Source organism: Hemiscyllium ocellatum, chromosome 9 (genome assembly GCF_020745735.1).
Source record: "Hemiscyllium ocellatum isolate sHemOce1 chromosome 9, sHemOce1.pat.X.cur, whole genome shotgun sequence".
Taxonomy (NCBI): Eukaryota; Metazoa; Chordata; class Chondrichthyes; order Orectolobiformes; family Hemiscylliidae; genus Hemiscyllium; species Hemiscyllium ocellatum.
Genome location: NC_083409.1, coordinates 48,455,809 through 48,478,122, shown reverse-complemented (window position 1 = coordinate 48,478,122; position 22,314 = coordinate 48,455,809). Strand labels below are relative to the sequence as shown.

The window sequence follows — 22,314 nt, the reverse complement described above, 5'->3', positions numbered from 1 at the left end:
CTGGAATCCCTACAGTGTGAAAACAGGCTAATTGGCCCAACAAGTGCACACTGACTCTTCAAAGAGCGCCTCACCTAGATTTACCCCCCTACCCTGGTCCCTGTACCTCTACATTTCCCATGGTTAACCCACCTAACCTACACAACCCTGAACACATTGGGCAATTTAGCATGGCCAGTTCTCCTAACCAGCACAAGTTTGGACTGCAGGAGGAAACTGGAGCACCCAGAGGAAACCCACGCAGAAACAGGCTGGTTAGTAAAGTTAGATTACATGGGATCCAGAGAGAGCTGGCCAGTTGGATAGAAATTGGCTTGACAGTAGGAAATGGAGATTGGTGGGGGAAGATTGTTTCTTGGACTGGAGGCCTATGACCAATAGTGTTCCAGAAGGATCAGTGCTAGAACCATTATTGTTTGTCATTTACATAAAACAATTTGGATGAGATTATAGGAGGCATGGTTAAGTTAGTTTGCAGATGACACCACAATAGGTAGTTCAGGGACATAGTTCTTTGAAAGTGGTGTCACAGATTGGTGAAGAAGGCATTTGGCACACTTGCCTTCGTTGGTCAAACCCTTCAGTATAGGAGTTGTCATGTTGCAGCTGTACAGGACATTGGTGAGGCCACTTTTGGGGTACTGCATAAGAGTGTGGTTACTCTGCTGTAAGAAAGATGTTTATAAACTGTAAAGAGTGCAGAAAAGATTTACAAGGATGTTACTGGACTGGAGGGTTTGACTTGTAAGGAGAGGCTGGATAGGCTCAGACGTTTTTCCCTGGAGTATAGGAGGCTAAGAGGTGACCTTAGAGGTTTAGAAAATCTTTTATAAAGTCTCTTTCCCTAAGGGTAGGGCAGTCCAAAACTAGAGGCATAGGATTAAGGTGAGAAGGGACAGATTTGAAAGGGACCTGAGGGACAACTTTTTCACACACACAGTGGTTTGTATGTAGAATGAAGTAGTAGATGCAAGTACAATTAAAAGACCTTTTGGACTGGTACATGAATAGGAAAGGTTTGGAGGGATATGGGACAAAAGCTGGCAAATGGGACTAGTTTAGTTTGAGAAACATGGTCGGTGTGATCAAGTTGGGCCAAAGGGTCTATTCCTGTACGGTATGACTCCATTACTCTGTAAGGTGAGAGCCTGTGGTGTTAGGGGTAAGGTATTTGACATGGCAAGAGGATTGGCTGATTGGCCCAAGTCAGAGAATGGGGATAAAGTGGGGATTATTCAGGATGGCAATAGGATTTTAACTTTCCAAACATAGATTGGGACTGCCATAGTGTTAAAGGTTTAGATGGAGAGGAATTTAAGTGTGTACAAGACAATTTTCTGATTCAGTATGTGGATGTACCTACCAGAGAAGGCGCAAATCTTGACCTACTCTTGGGAAATAAGGCAGGGCAGGTGACTGAGGTGTCAGTGGGGGAACACTTTGGGGCCAGCGACCATAATTCTATTAGATTTAAAATAGTGATATAAAAGGACAGACCAGATCTAAAAGTTGAAGTTCTAAATTGGAGAAAGGCCAATTTTGACGGTATTTGGCAAGAAGTTTCAAAAGCTGATTGGGGGCAGATGGTCGCAGGTAAAGGGACGGCTGGAAAATGGGAAGCCTTCAGAAATGAGATAACGAGAATTCAGAGAAAGTATATTCCTGTTAGGGTGAAAGGAAAGGCTGGTAGGTATAGGGAATGCTGGATGACTAAAGAAATTGAGGGTTTGGTTAAGAAAAAGAGGGAAGCATATGTCAGGTGTAGACAGGATAGATTGAGTCCATCCTTAGAGTATAAAGGCAGTAGGAGTATACTAAGAAGGAAATGAGGAGGGCAAAAAGGGGACAGGAGATAGCTTTGGCAAACAGAATTAAGGAGAATCCAAAGGGTTTTTACAAATAAATTATGGACAGAAGGGTAACTAGGGAGAGAATAGGGCCGCTCAAAGATGAGTAAGGCAGCCTTTGTGTGGAGCCACAGAAAATGGGGGAGATACTAAATGAGTATTTTGCATCAGTATTTACTGTGGAATAGGATCTGGAAGATATGGAATGTAGGGGAATAGATGGTGACATCTTGAAAAATGTCCATATTACAGAGGAGGAAGTGCTGGATGTCTTGAAATGCATAAAGGTGGATAAATCCCCAGGACCTCATCAAGAGTACCCTAGAACTCTGTGGGAAACTAGGGAAGTGATTGCTGGGCCTCTTGCTGAGATATTTGTAACATCGATAGTCACAGGTGAGGTGCTGGAAGACAGGAGGTTGGCTAACGTGGTGCCACTGTTTAAGAAGGGTGGTAAGGACAAGTCAAGGAACTATAGACCAGTTAGCCTGACGTCTGTGGTGGGCAAGTTGTTGGAGGGAATCCTGAGGGACAGGATGTACATGAATTTGGAAAGTCAAGGACTGATTAGGATAGTCAACATGGCTTTGTGCGTGGGAAATCATGTATCACAAATTTGACTGATTTTTTTGAAGAAATAACAGAAGATTGATGAGGGAAGAGCAGTAGATGTGAAGATCTATATGACTTCAGTAAGGCGTTCGACAAGGTTTCCCATGGAGACTGATTAGCAAGGTTAGATCTCATGGAATATAGGGAGGACTAGCCATTTGGATACAGAACTGGCTTAAAGGTGGGTGACAAAGGGTGGTGGTGGAGGGTTGTTTTTCAGACTGGAGGCCTGTGACCAGTGAAACGCCACAAGGATCAGTGCTGGGCTCTCTACTTTTTGCCATTTACATTAATGATTTGGATGTGAGCAGAAGAGGTACAGTTAGTAAGTTTGCAGATGACACCAAAATTGGAGGTGTAGTTGTCAGCGAAGAGGCTTACCTCAGATTACAACAGGATCTTGATCAGATGGGCCAATGAGCTGAGAAGTGGCAGATGAAGTTTAATTCAGTTAAATGCGAGGTGCTGCGTTTCAGGAAAGCAAATCTTAGTAGGACTTATACACTTAACGGTAAGGACCTATGAAGTGTTGATGAATAAAGAGACCTTGGAGTGTAGGTTCATAGATCCTTGAAAGTGGAGTCACAAGTAGATAGGATAGTGAAGAAGGCGTTTGGTATGCTTTCCTCTATTGGTCAGAGTATTGAGTACAGGAGTTGGGAGGTCATTTTGCAGCTGTACAAGACATTGGTAAGGCCACTGTTGGAATATTGCGTGCAATTCCGGTCTGCTTCCTATCGGAAAGATGTTGTGAAACTTGAAAGGGTTCAGAAAAGATTTACAAGGATGTTGCCAGGGTTGGAGGATTTGATGTTTTCCCTGAAGCATTGGAGGCTGAGGGGTGACCTTATAAAGGTTTACAAAATTATAAGGGGCGTGGATTAGATAAATAGACATGTCTTTTGCCTGGGGTCGGGGAGTCTGGAACTAGAGGGATAGGTTTAGGGTGAGTGGGGAAAGATATAAAAGAGACCTATGGGGCACCTTTTTTCACACAAAGGATGGTAATTCTATGGAATGAGCTGCCAGAGGAAGTGGTGGAGGCTGGTATAATTGCAACATTTAAGAGGCATTTGGATGGGGTATATGAATAGGAAGGATTTGGAGGGATATGGGCTGGGTGCTGGCAGGTGGGATAGACTGGTTTGGGATATCTGGTTGGCATGGATGGGTTGGACCGAAGGGTCTGTTTCCATGCTGTACATCTCTATGACTCTAGCCAGTAGAGTTTGGCAGACGTCAGAGTTGAGACCACATCTATTAACATTATATATTAATAACCTGGACGAAGGAACCAGGAAGTTTTATTTTATTCATTTATGGGATGTGGTTTCACTGGCCACACCAGCATTTATTACCCATCCATGGACAAAAGAGCTAAATTCCAGAGGTGAGGTGGGAATGACAGCCCTTGACATCAAGGCTGCAATTGGCCAAGTGTGTCAAGTATTCCAAGCAAAACTGGAGTCAGTGGGATTGGGCGAGGGGCATTTTCCTCTGGTTGGAGTCATAGCTGGCAACCTGAAGATGGTTGTGGTTACTGGTCAGTCATCTCAGTTCTAGGATATCACTGTAGGAGTTCCTCTGGGTAGTGTTCTCAGCCCAACCATTTTCAGCTGTTTCCTTATTGACCTTTCCTCTATCATAAGGTCAGAAGTAGGGATGTTCGTCATGACTGCACAATGTTCAGCACCGTTTGCAACTTCTCAGCTACTGAAGCATCCATGTTCAAATACAACCTGGACAATATCCTGGCTTGGGCTGACAGGTAACATTTGTGCCACACAAATGCTAGGCAATGACAATCTCCAAGAAGAAGCAATCTAACCACTGCCCTTGACATTCAGTGGCATTACCATCACTGAATCCACTGCTATCAACATCCTGGGGTTACTGTTGACCAGTTGCTTCGAGAGCATTGTGGGTCGACCTACAAGACTTGGACTGGAGCAGTTTAAGAAGGCAGCTCACCACCACCTCCTCAAAGGCAGTTAGGGTTAGGCACTAAATGTTGGCCAACCAGCAATGCACACATGCCACAAATGAATTTTAAAAATCTAACCAGCACAATGTTCAATCAATTTTTGTATAAATGCTAAAATCTCTGCTTTGACATTAATTCTCTCTCTTCCCCGTTACATTATATTTAAAATCATCATCCTCTTGTACAAATGTCTTCGTAGATTTACTGTTATTACCTCTGTATGTGCAGACTGACATCCTGTTTTGAACCCTCCAATGTACATACTATTGATGTTAGAGCCTTTATGTTGCAATGGTCCTACTCTGGAACATCCTCCCTAAAGCTCTTGATATTTCTAGTCTTTTAACACTTTGAAAAGCCATATGAAACCCATATTTTGTCCAAAGTTTCATTCACTTTTTCTAATCACTGTCTATGTGAGTTCACTGGTACTGATAAAGGAATGTGAGGAGTGAGGAAGATGATAAAGGGCTCCAGTCTGTTATTCTCGTGAATACTTCTTGTATACATGTAAAACCAGACTGACACAGGAATAGGAGATAACTGATTGGGTCATTGGAAAATTAAGGTATTGGATGAGAAGTTGTCTTGTTTGTACAGCATTGGGATCAGTGTCAGACTAAATCAGAAGAACTGATTTTGTATGAAATTAATTGTTATCATTGACTTGACATCAAGAATAAAAGCCATGCGTATGAGTTTAAACTATACACCGAAAAAAGTAGTTGTTTTAAAATGTGTCCTGAATTATGGGTTTTTAAAAATATTTTTTCTTGAAGTTTTAATTGTTTTAAAAAACATCAGATATGCCTTAATTTATTTAAGTTTATGGTTAGTTTTTCAGATTGTCCTCCAATGTCTTCACACACCAATACAAGACCTGCATTTGAATTTGGACCTATCTATGTACGTGAAAAAGGACAATTGCGTCTGTTGAATGGTGCTCCAAACCTAAAGCCGAGCACTGAAAAATCCAAGTCACTGCGACTGTTTCAAAAGGGCTTCACTGTTAAACTGTGTATCGAGGATGGAGACAAGCCAAGCACTTGCAGGACTGATCACATTGTCTTTACATATACTAAGGAAGGCAGTCTTCGTTATTCTCCCAAGTCGCTTTTTGATGTGGTGCTTGGCTTTATAGCTGATAACATACAGCATGTTGACTCATTAATTGGCTTTCCAGAACAGATTGCAGAAAAACTTTTTATTGCAGTAGAAGCGAGGAAAAAATTTATTGACCCTGACACAAGTACCAAGGCTCTATTTAAATTCAGTGAAGCTTACGGAAGTCTAGTGCTCCAGTCCCTGTGTTTACGAAACAGGTACAAACTATGTTATCTGATATGGCAATATTGAGAATTCTAGATTGTACAAGTCAGCACCATTCAGAAATTAATCTGAAACATTTCTGTTTACCTATATTTGCTAATCCTGCTGCATTTTCAACATCTTAAATAAATGGTTTACTGAAACATTATGATAGAAATAACACAAGCAATAATAATTCATAAGTTATTGATAATTCAAATAAAATGAATTATAAAATAATATAGGAGTGCACAATCATGAAATTTCAGTACAAAAACGCACAGTATATTGTGAAATGCAAATCACATTAATTTACAGAATGAAAGTGAAAAATTTAATGCACCCTGTGTTTTGTATTAAAGTCCTTAGATCATACATTGTTGTGCTGACTTAATTAAATTCCCAATCATTTATAGTGCTGAAAGAAAATAAACATGCCGTTGAGGCTTTTCAACTTGAACAAGAATGTCAAATTTCAAAGGGAACAGTATTTATACTGGAGAAAAGCTGTGGTGAGGCATTGCTCTGAAGAATGTAGCAGGGAATAATTATTCCCAAGGTTTTATTTAAATTTAAAATGGCAAAACAAAACTGCTGTGATATTGTATCTATTCCAGTTTCATGGTTTTACATCTGTCCTTACCAATGCAGGCCAAAAAGCTTATCAGTATGTCTTTTTTAAATCAGTATTCAAGTTCTGTATAACCTAGTGATTATTTATACTGTTTGAGTCTTGTAAATGAGGGAATTGTGCTGCTTCATGTTCTATTTGTTTGTGTCTTATTTGCAGAATTGTCTTTTCTCCTTAGTTCTGTCACACATTTCATTTTATGTGATGGTAGCAGTGGGCTATGGGATGTCTTTGTTTCAGGGTAATGCTGTTGATGTAGTCTACAAGGACATCATAAAACTTTTGATACGATGCCACACACAGACTTGAGGAAGGTAGCTCATTGAATAAAAGGATCAGTAACAACACAGAAACAAAGTTGGCTAAGCAATAGGAAACATGGGAGAAAAATTGTAAACTGTGAAGGGGACAGTAAGAACTTCAAAAGGATGTTGACACATTGGCAGAGTAAGCAGATGGTATTCTATGTGGTCAAGTGAGAAATGATACATATTGGTACAAATTACATGGAGAGACAGTATAAAATGAGAGGTATTATTCCAAAGAATGAGCAGAGCAGAGGGACCTGGGTGTCTATTCACTTGTCATTGAAGTTGGCAGGCTGCAGAGAGCTGTTAATCAAACATACAATATTCTACACTTCATAAATAACAGTATAGAATACAACAGTAAGGAGGCTGAGCTGAATCTATATAGGACAGTGGTTAGATTAGATTAGGTTCCCTGTAGTGTGGAAACAGGACCTTCGGCCCAACCAGTCCACACCGACCCTCTGAAGAGTAACCCACCCAGTCCCATTTCCCTCTGACTAATGCACCTAACACTATGGGCAATTTAGCATGGCCAATTCACCTGACCTGCACATCTTTCGACTGTGGGAGGAAACCGGAGCACCTGGAGAAAACCCACGCAGACATGGGGAGAATGTGCAAACTCCACACAGACAGTCATTGGGGCTGGATTTGAATCTGGAACCCTGGTGCTGTGAGGCAGTGGTGCTAAACAATGAGCCACTGTGCTGCCAACTGGAGTACCATACAGTTCTGGGTATCATACAACAAAAAGGATGTAAATGCATTGGGGACAGCACAGAAGAGGTCTACTCAAATGGTTTCCACAGATGAGCAATTTCATTTATAAGCATAGAGTGGAGAAGATAGGACTGTTTTCCTTGAAAAGGGGAAGACAGAGGGAAGATTTAATGCAAATTTTCAAAATCATGAAGAGTTTGGACAGAATAGATGGCAAAGAACTGTTAATGCTTGCAAGAGGAATAAGAACAAAAGGGAACCGATTTTAAAATGATTTGCAACAGAAGCAAATACAACACAATAAAACTTTTTCAGGCAGTGAATGGTCTGGGCTGGAGGATTGCTAAAAATGTGGTCGAGGCAGTTTCGATTGAAACATTTGAGAGCATTTGATGATTGTTTCTATTTAAATAATGTGCAAGGTCATGGAGAACTGGCAATAATTTGACATCAAGTCAAAATGCTGAGTGAGCCAGTGCGTACTGAATGGGACAAATGGCCTCCCATCATTCTGTTATCTTTGTATTTACCAAATCTGTGTCATAGCAGACTTGGGAAGTGCTTGTTGCAATGAAGACATGAAAATCCCTCACCTCCATGGTCTCCAGATTCACTCCAGTATTTTAATAAAGTATCTTACGTTCTCACAGATTTTTGACGGTGTCAGAAAAATTGGAAGAAATCCAGTCTTTACGTGGTTTGATGAGCTTGGATCTGTCGAGCTGTAAGCTGGGGGATGAACATGAGCTCCTAATACACTTAACATCTGAAACATTAGCAAGGTACAGTATGGGGTAGTGTTTCGTTAAAAGTCCTTTGAGATATGTTTATCAATTCCATAAAAACAAAGTTCTTATGGAAGTGTCTCACAACTTGAGCAGATCCAATCCTTTAGCTGCAGACAGGATCAATAGTCCATAGTGATTTGAGAGCTTCAGAGCAAAAACCAAGTGCAATAATTAATCATTTAATGCTAGCGATGTGAAGATATTTCTAAAAATAATTAGTCCTTAACTTGGCAGAAATGAACTACCCAATCCTATCCTACCTTTACAGTATCCTCACCAGTAGGACATACAGACTGTTCCTTTGTGATCCCTGAATCATTTTAATCCAGTCACACAGACCAAGCAACATAATTCTGCTTCTGCTTTTGTTTCTCATTTACTGCGAGTAATATAGGAGTCATAAAATTACTGACGCAGGAGTCCGCAGCTTTGTAAAATTTTGTGATCAATTTCCCCTTCCCCAGTTTAATGGCCTGACTTTGTGAAAAAGTATTTTTAATGTCTTTCCTTGTAAACTTTGTTGCCTTGTGTGTTTGTGGTAGCGTTATTTTTGAACTGAATGATAATTGAAGTGGTTGTGGTAAAATTATTTTCTTCCTCACTTTACACATTGATCTTTGTTACCTTTTCTTCGTCCAGTCTCACTTGCTTATTTCTTAAGGATAATGGCCTCTCAGACTCTGGATTACAGAAAATGACTGCATCTGTTCGAGTAGTAAAGAAAGGCTTGGGGAATTTGGAAGTGCTAGATCTATCTGGTAAGTTTTTATGGGCTTCCAAATTATTCTGGTTGACTTTCTGCATTTATACAACAGGAACTTTGTTGCATGGGTTGTTGGTATCGCTGACAAGCCCGGCATTTGTCTTCATCCTTAGTTGCTCTTGAACTGATTGAAATGGCTTACAGAGCTAGAGAGCAGTAAAGAGTCAACCACCTTGCTGTGGGTCTGGTGTAACATGTAGAGTGGACCAGTTTTTACTTTCAGATTAATAAATTCACATTTCACTATCATGGTAGAATTCAACTGTATATCCCCAGATCCATAGCCTTGTATATTAGATTAGCAGCCCAGTGACATTATGTCACCAGCTACCCCTTTCATTTGCATACATCTTTTCTCAAGGTACTTCAAAGCCAATTAAGTACTTTTGAACTTAATGTTGTGGTTGCTACTATAAGGGCTTAGTTTAATGTTTCATCCAAAAGCCAGATATAATTGGTTTAACGTCTTGTACAAAAGAGAGCACCTCAGCTCTCCACTGCAGTGTTGACCAAAACAATGTGCTCAAGGCTCTGCAGCAAAGCTTTAATCACAACCTTCTTACTGAGAGGTGAGGATGCTACCACTGTGCAAAGGTTGACTCTTCAGCACAGATGGAGGTAATTATTTCTAGTTGGATGCATTCTAAAAGAAAGGAATCAATACATTGTGGATTTACACTGCAGTGGTAAGTCTCTGCACAAGTTTAAGGGCACCATCCACAGTGGTAATATAACCTTGAAGTTTATTCCTAATTGATGCTGTAATTCATCATAAAGTTAGGGAAGGGCTGATCATTTGCAATAATTCAAGAACATCTGCATTGAAGAACTGCAAGTTCAACATACAGTATATAACCTTGGTGTCACCTCTGGCTAAGTTGGTAGCACTTTCAATTCTGAATCAGAAAGTTGTGTTTTCAAATCCCAATCCAGGACTCAAGAGATAAAAATCAAACTGAAATTCTAGCGCAGTACTGAAGGAGTGCTGCACCACTGAAGATGCTGTCTTTTGGATCTGATGTTAAACTACGTATGCCCGTTCAGATGGGCTAGTTTGACAATGTTTGTCCTGCTGTGTGTAAATTGCTGCCATGTTTCCTACATTACAATATTTATTCCTCAGTCAGCATCACATAAGCAGAATTTCTGGTCATTATCACATGATTGTTTGTGGTACCTTGCTGTGTTAAATTGGCTGCCATATTTCCTCCATTACTTTCGAAGTTAAGTCATTATTGTAATTTGTGAACAAAGCAGTCTGAACACTTATAGTTATAAAAGTTGCTATATAAATGCAAGTTTGTTGAAAATGTGTAGTGATTTCTGTATGAGAGCACTATACAAACCAAAGTTACACTGAAAAATCAGTATTATATTACGACGGATACGGTAACATAGTAACTACAGACCAATGATCAGACTTTCAGTCTCAAGATATGAATTCAGTACATTGAATAACTTGTGAGTTAGCATTGGAAAGTACTATCATGAATGCCGCTATATATTAGAAAAGTCGCACTGACTCAAAACCCTCAAATGTGTTGTTGGAGTTTGTCATCTTTTGAGTGTCACTAAGCTGATCCCTTTTTTTTCTAAAAGCTGTTCCTTTTCTCAAGGATACTGTGTCCTTGATTTTTTTTTTCCAGAGGGATCATAAATGGGCCGGGCTCTAATTAAAACTAGTTTGGTACAGAGTTGAAAAGGATTTTGAGAAGCATTTTGTTTATATGTAAACATATGAGACTTCATGCCAAAGTGGTTATGTTTTACAAGTGACCTGTATAATGAAAGGGGAGTGGTCAGCTCTCTAGCTGAACAGTTCAGTCCAGAACAAGTTGGGAGTTCAGCAGGGGACTGTGTGAACAAGCTGTCTCTCTTTCTGCCCTGTAAGCATCGGTTTCATTTCTTTTACTGTGTTTTGAAGGGGTTTGCTTATTGGGACTGTTGTTTATATTTGGAACAGCATAATTAAGTCTAGTTTGGATAGACTGAATTCTGTAGGGATTCTTTATTCTGTTCTTTGTGTTTCATTGTATAATTTTGTAAATAAATGTCTGTTTTAAAACCTAGTAGTCAACATCGCTAACTTGGGGTAATTTTCACTGTACACTTACCCAAAACAAATTGCAAACTTATGGCCTGGGCTGCCTGCTTAAGATTGTATTCTGTGGTCTGATCTAGTCCATAACATGAGATATAAGCTCAGCAACACCTTCTCTGGGGAATTACAGATGGGTAATAAATACCATCATCCACAGCCCAAGAACAAATACAAAACACTGGGGTGTTGTCAATTGATTTCAAAAATTTAAACATTTCTTGGAATTAACCTACAATTTGTTCTGAGAGTTCTCACAGTAGGATCCTTAAACAAAAAAAAATTATTACCTGCATTGTTGTTTCTTCTGCACCAGATAACTCCAGAATCAGTGAGCACGGTATGCGATATTTGTGCTGCTTTTCAAAACTGAGGGCTCTGGATATCTCGGGAACCAGTGTTATGGTGAGGATGGATTGTAGTTTCCATACAATGTACTATTAATTTCATGATATCCATAACTGAAACTCTTATGTGGAATTTGATTTAAAAATATTGGAAATAAGCCACGGATTTCTAAGTGATATCTAACATGTTTAACAACGTTGCCTGTCTGGAATAATAACATTTTTAAAAATCAGCAACAATCAACAAACTTTTAAAATTGAATTCAATTCCCACATCAAGTGAATTGACAAATACAATAGAACAAATCAAAATAAATCAGACTGCTCATAACCTTTTATGATTTATGTTCACCCACATTTCCCCTCCATCTTCAATCCTGCCTACGTCCATCTCCTTTTTACTGCTTGAATCCATCTCTGTCTCACCTCATCTGTTGCTGAAACTCTAATCCATGCATTTGTTACATCTTGACTGTTTCAGTGCTGTCCTGGAAGCAGGCTTCCCATTTCCACCACATAACCTCATCGCAGAATCTATCCTTTTTTGAAATTGCACTAGGTCATGTTGACCGATCAGCCCTATGCTAACTGATCTATGTTAGCTTCTCGTCTGGCAACACCTTAATTTTAAAATTAGTTATTTTCTCTTCAGTTCTGGCATTGGTGCCAGTTCTGGCATTTTTTGGTATCTCAGTTTTAATCACTCCACCAGCCCAGCTGCCCAATTCTCTTCTCTTTCTATTTTTTCCTTGGTTTTGGATACTCCTTAAATCCTATCCCCTTTAATCAAACTTATGGTCATCACCCTTCTTAATATGTTTCAATACAAATCAATTGATTTCAATCAATTTTGTTTGATAACACTCATGGAATCTTTTTCTAAGTTATTGTTATGATGTAAGGACAAATGTTGTGATTTTGGTTATAATTTAATCTCTTCCTTTGATAGTTAAACTGCTCAAGTTTGAAACAGAGTTACTAATCTGACTTAGAGTCATACAACATGGAAACAGGTCCAATTCCTCTATGCTGACCGGGTTTCCCATTATTGTTTCCCAAATTTAATCTAGTCCCATTGGCCTGCATTTAGCCAATATCCCTCTAAACCTTTTCTATTCATGTACCTGCATCTACCACTTCCTTTGGCAGTTCATTCCATATACACACCACCCGCTGTTTGAAAAGGTTGCCTCTTGGGTTCCTTTTAAATCTTTCCCCTCTCTCTTAACCTGCACTCTAGTTTTGAACTTCCCTACTGTAAAGAAAAGACCATTGCTATTCATGTTATCTATGCCCCTATGATTTTATAAACTTCTATAAGGTCACCACTCAACCTCCAGAGGAAAAAGAATCTCACTGTTAGATTGCAACACTATAGTTATTTGTGTAAAATTTGTTCTGCTTTTGATGCCATATCACTGTCGTTCTTGTTTCACTTTTCCTCCCTCTCTCTGCTTCTGAAAGGCACTGATTCTTGTAAGACAGTTTCACTTGCACCAACAATTTTTTTTTATAACTTGCCTAAATGGCCGGTTTTCTTATCTAAGTCTCATGAATGTTGACTCTCTAGTCTATCCACTAGTACAAAACAGTACTTGTTGAAACTGAATCCATCCTTACTCACTGTCTAGACACAATTTGCAGTGAGTTTTGTTTGATGCTGATCAGGAGCAGAACGTTTGACATTTTTATTCTTCCCATCTTCTCCTTTTCCACTAGTCAAGTGATGACATAACAGCAATGCCACAGCTACTGCCCTGCCACTGATTGGCTACCTCGATAAAATTTGGGGAGCCAAAATAGTCAGTGTAATGTTGAGTCATGTGTTGACTAATCAAATCAACAGAGTAAGCTGTTATCATTATTGTAATCCTGGGTACAGTTTTCTTCCAATCACCTAACATATTGCATGCACCCCTACTTAATATATCCAAACAACTGAGATTCCCCTCTAATTTCCCAAACTACATAAGTCGATGGTGTAAAAACATATCTCAATTATTTTAACTCTTTTTTTTTAATGTAATAGCCCAATTGTTCATCAGTCCAAATGATTCAGAACAAGTTGTCGCTTTATCCTGCTGGGGAACCTCTGGAGGTGTTTCAGCATACCTGCTGCAGGACAGAAGGCTGGGCAGAGCAGGTACTGTGCATTTGGGGCAGAAGTATTCTCGTTTTTCAGCATGATTTTGACAAATAATGAGCTGGATTTTTAAAAGATGTAATTTGCAGATTCTTATGTTTACTAGTTACGAGACCTAATTCCAACCCTCCCCGATTAATAAATTGAAAGACTTCTTTTAATCTGCCCAAAAGGAATCCTCTGAAATTAAGTCTTTCTGGCTGTTAACCTACAGCTCAAAATTACTGCCACATTGAATCAAATTTGACAAGTTCAGCCAAGTCATCTAACACTGTTGAGTTCAATTCTCAGCTTGATTTGTGGTACGTTGTGTGGACAGAGCAGAGAGAACTTTACCCAGCATCTGGCGAGTACCAAACATGATTGTGGAGCTCTTCATGCTGGTACAAAACATCTTAAACAGAAATTTCTTCATGCTCGAGGGAAAGCATGATTGGCAATGTTTCAATGATTCTGTCAATAACACAGGAGGTCGGTGCTCTGAATTGCTGAATTTGCCATTTGAACGTGTTTTAATTGGACGCACTCCAGGAATTTGCAGGATGAAGCTTTCCCAGCGATTGATCTTTTGCTGAATGTTGCTTCCGATTTGAGGGAGGGAGGTTTTAACAATTATTCCTGCAGAGTTGCACTTCCTGTCAACCCATCATAGAGTCTACAATGTAACGCTATGAGCAAACATTGTGATTAAACTTGCCCTTTTTTAACTGTACATTTAAGAAAATATATTCGTACTTGAGTGTTTTCACTTCCAATTAAAACCTTTATTCCATTTCCTCTGTGCTGTTTCATTACATTCAAGACAGAACTCACTTCCTGTAAATAATATAATGGTGCAGTCATAGTGGAATCTTCTGACTCTGGATGTGCAACGTTGGAATTTATAAGGTCCCAATACATTAAGTTTTAAAATGGAATTCAATAAACCTGGTAATCAGTGGACTGACAATGGAAAGATGACTATGAAAATCTGAATGCTGTGTGGAAAACCCAACACAGAGAACTCGGTGCATTTTTAACTTTTAAAAACTTTACAAGTGAAACAATAACCCCAACCCAGACTTTCCTTATCACCTTGTTGCTGCCTCCCAAGTGGCTGTTACAGGTCTGGGATCACAGAAAATGACACAATGGGAAAAGGTTTGAGAAGCACTTGGTTAAGGTCTGCAAAGAACTGCTAGATATTGTGATATAAGTAGGTTTAACCGAAGCATTCAGAAATAAATTAGACTGTTAGCAAAAAGAGATAGAGAAGCAGAATGTAGAGCAGAATTTTGGGGAAAGGAGGAGGGCCGAACATCTTTTAAGTGCTTTGCTCATTTTGTATACATGGAGAATGCAGAAATAACGCCTTGTGTGTTGTGATAACTGTATTTCTTTTGCCTATTTGTTGAATTTTTGGGTTTTTTTGCACTTCAGGTGGTTTATCAATGGGAACGTGTGTCTGTTAGACGATGCGAGAATGTTAGTGGCAGAACAGTGGCACAGCGATTCTGTAAGTATCTTGGAGGAAGTGTACAACAGAGCCACTGACTTGGTAAATGAGAAGTCTTGTGCAACCAGTATAACCCTGATGTTCACCTAGATCCTAATCAATTGGAATTTCTACTCAATTAGAACCTGCTTAAACAGTTCTGATTGATGTTTCTGTAAAGATTCGTAGCTCAGGTGCCAGTTGTCGTAGTTGTGGGTATGTTCACCAAGCTGGGAAGTTGATTTGCTGACGTTACGCCCTGTCTCGGTGACATCTTCAGTGCTTTGGAGCCTCCTGTGAAGTGCTGCTGTACTGTGTCTTCTGGAATTTATTTGGTTCCGTTCCTGCTCCTTCCAGTTACTGGTTCAAGTTGTTCGTTGTAGTGGCCGACTATTAGGTCTAGGTATATGTACTTGTTGATGGAGTCCGTGGCTGAGTGCCATGCTTCTAGAAATTCTCTGGCCGTCCTCTGTTTGGCTTGTCCTATGACCACTGTGTTCTCCCAGTCAAATTTGTGGTCCTTGTCATCTGTGTTTATGGCTACTAAGGACAGCTGTCAAACCAAATAAATGCCATAAGAGACAGTACAGCAGTGCTTCACAGGAGGCTCTAAAGTACTGAAGATGTCACCGAGACACGGGACGAAATGTCTGCAAATCAACTTCCCAGCTTGCTGAACATACCCACAACTCCAATAGTTCTGATATTTAACAGATTTGCATTGTTTAGGGAGTCTTGTGGTGACTTAGTAGTATCCCTACCTCTGAGCCAGGAGAGCTAGGTTCAAGTGCATTCTCTCCCAGAATTGTGTCATAACAGCTTTGTGCGGCTTTGTTAAAAATAACTGCATCATCAGTTATATGCTTCCACATTACTATTTGAATTTTTGGGAATAGCTTTGGAGCCAATATGTTTCCACCTAAACCCCTTCTACCTTTCTTCTCACCAAATATCTCAATTCTTTCTTGAAAAAAGCATCTAATTGTTTATGCAACACATTTATACTGTCTATCTCAATGGTGACAACTATGTAAATAATAAAATCAGTCTGCACTACTTTCACTCTCCTTCCAAATATTCTCTTTCTTCAGAAGAGAAAGGAAGAACTTCCATTAATAAGGACCATACCATATCCCCAATACTTTACAACCATTGATATACTTTGTGTAATTACTAATTTATTAGGCAAACACAGCACTCATTTCAACAACAAAGTCCCATGGTTAGTCTTTTTTTGGTGATGTTGGTTGAAGGACATCAGGTGCACTCCTTGTTCTTCATATAACACTGAGGTTCATTAGATTAGATTAGATTACTTACAGTGTGGAAACAGGCCCTTTGGCCCAACACGTCCACACCGACCCGCCGAAGCGCAACCCACCCATACCCCTACATTTACCCCTTAGCTAACACTACGGGCAATTTAGCATGGTCAATTCACCTGACCCGCACATCTTTGGACTGTGGGAGGAAACCGGAGCACCCGGAGGAAACCCACGCAGACACGGGGAGAACATGCAAACTCCACACAGTCAGTCGCCTGAGTCGGGAATTGAACCCGGGTCTCAGGCGTTGTGAGGCAGCAGTGCTAACCACTGTGCCACCGTGCCGCCCATAACCTAAAGTGGCTAAATCATTGGTTTAACAGCTCAACTAAAATACTCTTTGGAATTTCCATTAACAATACATTGAGGTCTTGTTATCAACTGCCTTCATAATCATGAAATATCCATGAAGATCTCATTCCTTCAAACTCCAGAGAATCCAAGATTGGTTTCCTAAATCTTTCCTTATAAAACAATTCCTCCATCTCAGCGACTTAGTCTGGTGAACCTTCACTATGCTGTCTCTCTATGGCAGGTGTTTCCTTCCTTATATAAGGAGGCTAGAACTGTAGAAAATACTCAGTATACTCTCAACCAAGGCTCTATACAACTGCAAGGTATCTTTACTCTATACGCTAATCCCCTTGTGATGAAAGCTCGAGTGCCATTTATTGATTGTTGCACCTGCAAGCAAACTTTCACTAAGTCAAGAACAAGGACACCAGGTGCCTTGGAACACTATTGTTTCTTAACCTCTGTGAGAGTGGAGGTGCAGGTAGACAGGATGGTGAAGGCAGCATTTGGCATGCTTGCCTTCATTGGACAGAAGGTTGAGTATAGGAATTGGATTATCATATTGCAGCTGCATAAGACAAAGGTGAGGCCACTTTTAGAATACTGCGTACAATTCCAGTCGCTCTTCTAAAGGAATGTTGTTAAACTTGAGAGGGTACAGAAAAGATTGAGTTATAGGGAGAGGCTGAATAGGCTGGGAGGTGACCTTTATATCCGTTTATAAAATCATGAGGTACATGGAGAGGGTGAAAAGCTGACGTCTTTCTCAGAGGCTGGAAGAGTCCAAAACTAGAGGACACAGGTTTAAGGTGAGAGGGAAACAATTTTAAAAGGACCTGAGATACACCAGTTTCTGCATGAAAAAGTTATATATGGAATAAGCTGCCAGAGGAAGTGATGGTGGTGGGTACAATGACAACATTTAAAAGGCATCCGGATCGGCACACGAGTAGGAATAGTTTGAGAGATATAGGCCAAATGCTCATAAATGGGACTATGTCTGATTGGGATACCTGGTCAGAGTAGACAAGTTGGACCGAAGGGTCTGTTTCATGCTGTGTAACGCTGACCTGATTACTCTCAACATTTAAGAAATGTTCTTTGTTTTTTTTCCCTACGAAACTGAATTCTTCTTACTTATCTTTCATCTGCCATTTTCTTTCCCATTCAGTTAGCCTGCCCAAGACTGCTTGAAGCTTCCTTTCACTTTCCTGACAGTTGACATTCACAACTTGTTTTGTCATCTGCAAACTTTGGAACATTACATTTGGTTCATGCATACTTATATAAATTGTATGAGTTATTGTGAAACTAGCACTGATCCTTGAGTTACTCCACTAGAAACAGCCTACTAACCTGTGAGTGGCCTGTTTATTTCATTTGTCTTCTTTGTCCTGTGTGGGAACTTATCAATACACTTCTGAAAATCCAAATCCACCACATCCACTAGTTCTCTTTTAACTATTCTATCCAACAGGTTTATCAAACATGATTTCCCTTTCATAAATCCATCCATGTTGATTCTGCCTAATTTTACCATTATTTTCTAAGTGTCGATTTGTCAGGCCCTTTGGAATAGATTCTAATATTTTCCTGATTAGTCATGTCAAACTAACAGTTCTGTAGTTTTCCATTCTTCTACCCCAAGCATTATGAAATAGAAAGGTTCTTGTTCCTAGTTTCCAATCTGCCTGAATCTTTCCAGAATCTACAAAACTTAGAAAGATAGTCACCAAATGGATCCATTATCCCTATAGCCGCCATCTTCAACATTCTGGACCAGATAAGCTGCACCCGAGTGGATTGTCAGCCTTCAATCTAGTTAACTTTTCAAAAACCACCTTTTTATTGATACTAATTTTCCTCAAGTAGGGACTGACAAAATCCCAACTGTCTTTACCTAACATATGCTTCCTCCTTTTTCTTGATGAAAACCTCAATTACTCGAGTCATCCAGGATTCCATATACATACCAGCCTTGCCCTTCACCCTAACAGGAACATAATGTCTCTGGCCTCTCATTATCTCATTTTTGAATGCTTCCCATTTTCCAGCTGACCCTTTACCTGCAAATATCTGCCCCCAATCAACTTTACCTAATTCTGTCAAAATTGACCTTCTTCCTGTTTAGAACTTTAACTTTTAGATCCAATCTATACTTTTCCATGACTATTTAAAAACTAATATAATTATGGTCACTGGCCCCAAAGTGCTCCCCCACTGACACCTCAGTCACCTGTCCTGCCTTAATTCCCAAGAGTAGGTCAGGTTTTGCACCTTCCCTAAAAGGTGCATCCACATACTGAATCAAAAAATTTTCTTGTGCGCACTTAACAAACTCTTCTCCATTCAAACCCTTAACATTATGGCAGTCCCAATCTATGTTTGGAAAATTAAAATCCCCTACCATACCCACCCTATTATTCTCACAGATAACTGAGACCTCCTTACAAATTTGTTTCAATTTCCTGCTGACTATTAGGAGATCTATAATACAATCCCAATAAGGTGATCATCCCTTTCTTATTTCTCAGTTCCACCCAAATAACTTGCCTGTACAAATTCCCAGGAATATCCTCCCAAAATATAGCAGTAATGTTATCCTTAATCAAGAACGGCACTCCCCCACATCTCTTGCTCCCCTTTCTATCCTTCCTATAGCACTATACCCTGGAACATTAAGCTGCCAGTCCTGTCCATCCTGGAGCCATGTCTCTGTAATAGCTACGGTATCCCAGTCCCATGTTCCCAACCATGCCCTGAGTTCATCTGTCTTCCCTGTTAGGCCTCTTGCATTGAAATAAATGCAGTTTAATTTGTCACTCATACCTCATTCTCTGCTTTGTTCCTGCCTTCCCTGACTGTTTGACTTACTCCTTTTCCCTACTGTATGACTGTCAGACTGCTCTTTTTCCTCACTATCTCCTTGGGTTCCCCCACCCTTCGCGAGTTTAAATCCTCCCAAGTAGCTCTAGAACTTCTATTCCAGAAAAGGTTCAAATGATTGATAAATGTGAACCCTTCTCCCCTGCACCAGCTCCTCAGCCTCACATTCATCTGCTCTATCCTCCTATTCCTATTCTCATTAGCTTGTGGCACCACAAGTAGTCCAGATACTACTATCCTCATGGACCTCCTTTTTAAACTCCTGCCAAACTTTCTATATTGTCTCCTCAGAATCTCATCCTTCTCTCTTCCTATATCGTTAGTTCCAATGTGTACAACAACCTCCCACTGATCCATCTCACGTTTGAGAATATCCTGCACCGCTGAGCTATCCTTGATCCTGGTACCAGGGAGGCAATACACCATTCTCTGCCACAGAAGCATCTGTCTGTGCCTCTGACTAGAGCGACTCCTATCACAATTGAATGCTTGGAAACTGATGTGCCCTTTGTTACATTAGAATCAGTCTCATTATCAGAAATTTCCCCAAAGAGTCCATTGCCTCCTACATTTTCCAAAACAGCATACTTGTTTGAGATGGAGATAGCTATGGGAGACTACTGCAATACCTGCCTCCCTCTCCTACTTCACTGTACCTTCAGTTTATCTCCCTTCCTGCAACTGCCATCCATCTCATGTTGCTTCTAACTGGCAGTTCAGCCAATCCATGTGATCAGATAGGATTCTCAACCAAGCACACTTCTTATAGACCTAATCATCAGTAATGTGGAAATTCTCCCTCATCTCTCACATCTGACAGGAAAAGCGTATCACTTTACTAGAGGCTATCTTTGCACCTTAACAATCTACAGAAAATAGCACAGTTTTACTACTCTTAAAAACACTGCTCCAGGCTAACTTGGTACCTATGATTTTTTTAGTTTTAAAGTTTAATCAAGGGACAGATCACAGTAAAAATGTATAATCAAAAAGAACTCACTATTATAGATTTGCAAAAAAAAACTAGTCACTCAGCTGTTCCCCTGCTGTGATCGCCCAACACTGGTTTCTCCAAGGTCAGCTGTTTACTTCGCTGTTTGTTTATTTTTCATAGATTAATTCCAATGTCCAGCGATACTTGAAATCAAACCGCTGAGGCAATAGGTTTCTTTCTCCGTTGATTCACTTCCCACCACATGATTGCTGCCTTTGTTTCCCTTCCTTTTTTAAAGTGCTGTTAATTTGATTTTTTTTCCCCAAAGTTCGAAAACAATGCAACAGCTTATAAAACAGTACTTCGTAATCCTACAATGAGGAAATCCACTCCAACACTGAAAATACCTCAAAAAAAGGAGCAGCTCTTACAGCCACAATTTTTTCCAGGCTTCCATCTTGGATTACCTAGAATCCTTCCAACAGTGATCGCTCCTGACATCTTACCAGAAAATGGCCCTCATTTTTAGCTTGTTACTAAACTTTAGCTACTATTCAGTGCCCACCATGAACCATTAATTGCAAGGTGAAATTTTATCAATCTTTGAGGTGATATAAAATGTTTTTATCATGTGTGTTATAAAAGCTCCAGTTTAGCTAAACATTACCTCTGATCCCTGAATCCATGCTGATTGCCTTTTTAGCATGATCTTTCTTTCTGAAATATTAATCCACAGTGGTGTTTGTCTAAGAATTTCTTTGTAAATGGTGTTAAACTGCTGGTCTGTAGTTTGTGTTTGTGCATTAGCAGAAATCAGCACATGGCTTTGCATGTACATAATGCTAATGAAGGTTAAGGCACCATGTACAATTTATCTCAGTTTTTGAAGATGGAAAGTTACATGCATGAAGCACATTAGCCTCTAATCCTGAATTCCCAATATAAACAGTTATTAGTTAGTCTGTTTCACATCCATATATATCATATCAACTTCAACTGTGTGTACTTTTTAAAATTTGCCTATTCTCTGCCCTGAATGGCTTCTTTTTGAGAAACACATTTACAGGTAGTTTCCATCTTCTAGAATCTCTATCCATTGTTCACATTTCAACCTCAGGAATGACTGCGAGTAGGAAATCATCCAAATACACCTCCCCATTGAAGTATAATCTGTGTGGCAATCGAGTATAGGAATTGAAGCTAATCTGTTTGGACTTTCCTCTCCACTGCCATTTCCAGTGAAAATAATGACTTTACTAACTCATCCATCTTCTATTGCACAGTCACACCACCTATTTAGTTTGTAAAATGACTTGCAACTCTTTGATTACATTCATGTAACAATGATAACTTCACTTGTTTTGTAGATGGAGCAAACAAACTAATCAGTGTAGGAACTGATGGACTTTCAAATACTGTGCAAGTCAACGAACCAATCAGAATACAGTTTCACAGAAAACCTAATAAGGATCACAGTGTGCAGTCCACTGTAACCTCCACTCTAGGGGCCATGAAAAGAAGTGGTGGACAATCTGAAGTGACTGGTTGTTCTTCCCTTCCTGTGAAACGTAAGCATGCTGAGCTGACCTTGGATGACTGGGACATCTTGAACTGTTACTGAGAAGGACTCAGTAATTTTCACAGGTCATGTGAAAAAGAATTATGATTCCCTGGTTTAATGAGGCTTGGATGGTTGAACTACAATATAAAGGTTTTAACGTTCAGCCTTTGTCTAAGATGAAAAGTATCATGTTATTTTACACCATTTTTCATCTTGATTTCTGAATTTAACTGCACTTTGAGTTGGATGATAAATTGGAATCATGTAATAAATATTTTTAGATCATAA

At 39.7% G+C, this 22,314-nt stretch overlaps 1 protein-coding gene across 1 annotated transcript in view; it reads left to right on the top strand.

Moving 5' to 3' along the window:
- lrrc42 (leucine rich repeat containing 42) overlaps positions 1–22,314 on the top strand; it is a 27,926-nt gene extending 5,612 nt beyond the window's left edge. Inside the window, exons 2-8 of the mRNA XM_060830258.1 lie at positions 5,280–5,765; positions 8,064–8,195; positions 8,841–8,959; positions 11,379–11,467; positions 13,439–13,552; positions 14,972–15,047; positions 21,833–22,314. Coding sequence (XP_060686241.1) covers positions 5,299–5,765; positions 8,064–8,195; positions 8,841–8,959; positions 11,379–11,467; positions 13,439–13,552; positions 14,972–15,047; positions 21,833–22,086 — 1,251 coding nt within the window. The 5' untranslated portion in view covers positions 5,280–5,298 and the 3' untranslated portion in view covers positions 22,087–22,314. The remainder of the gene's footprint in view (positions 1–5,279; positions 5,766–8,063; positions 8,196–8,840; positions 8,960–11,378; positions 11,468–13,438; positions 13,553–14,971; positions 15,048–21,832) is intronic.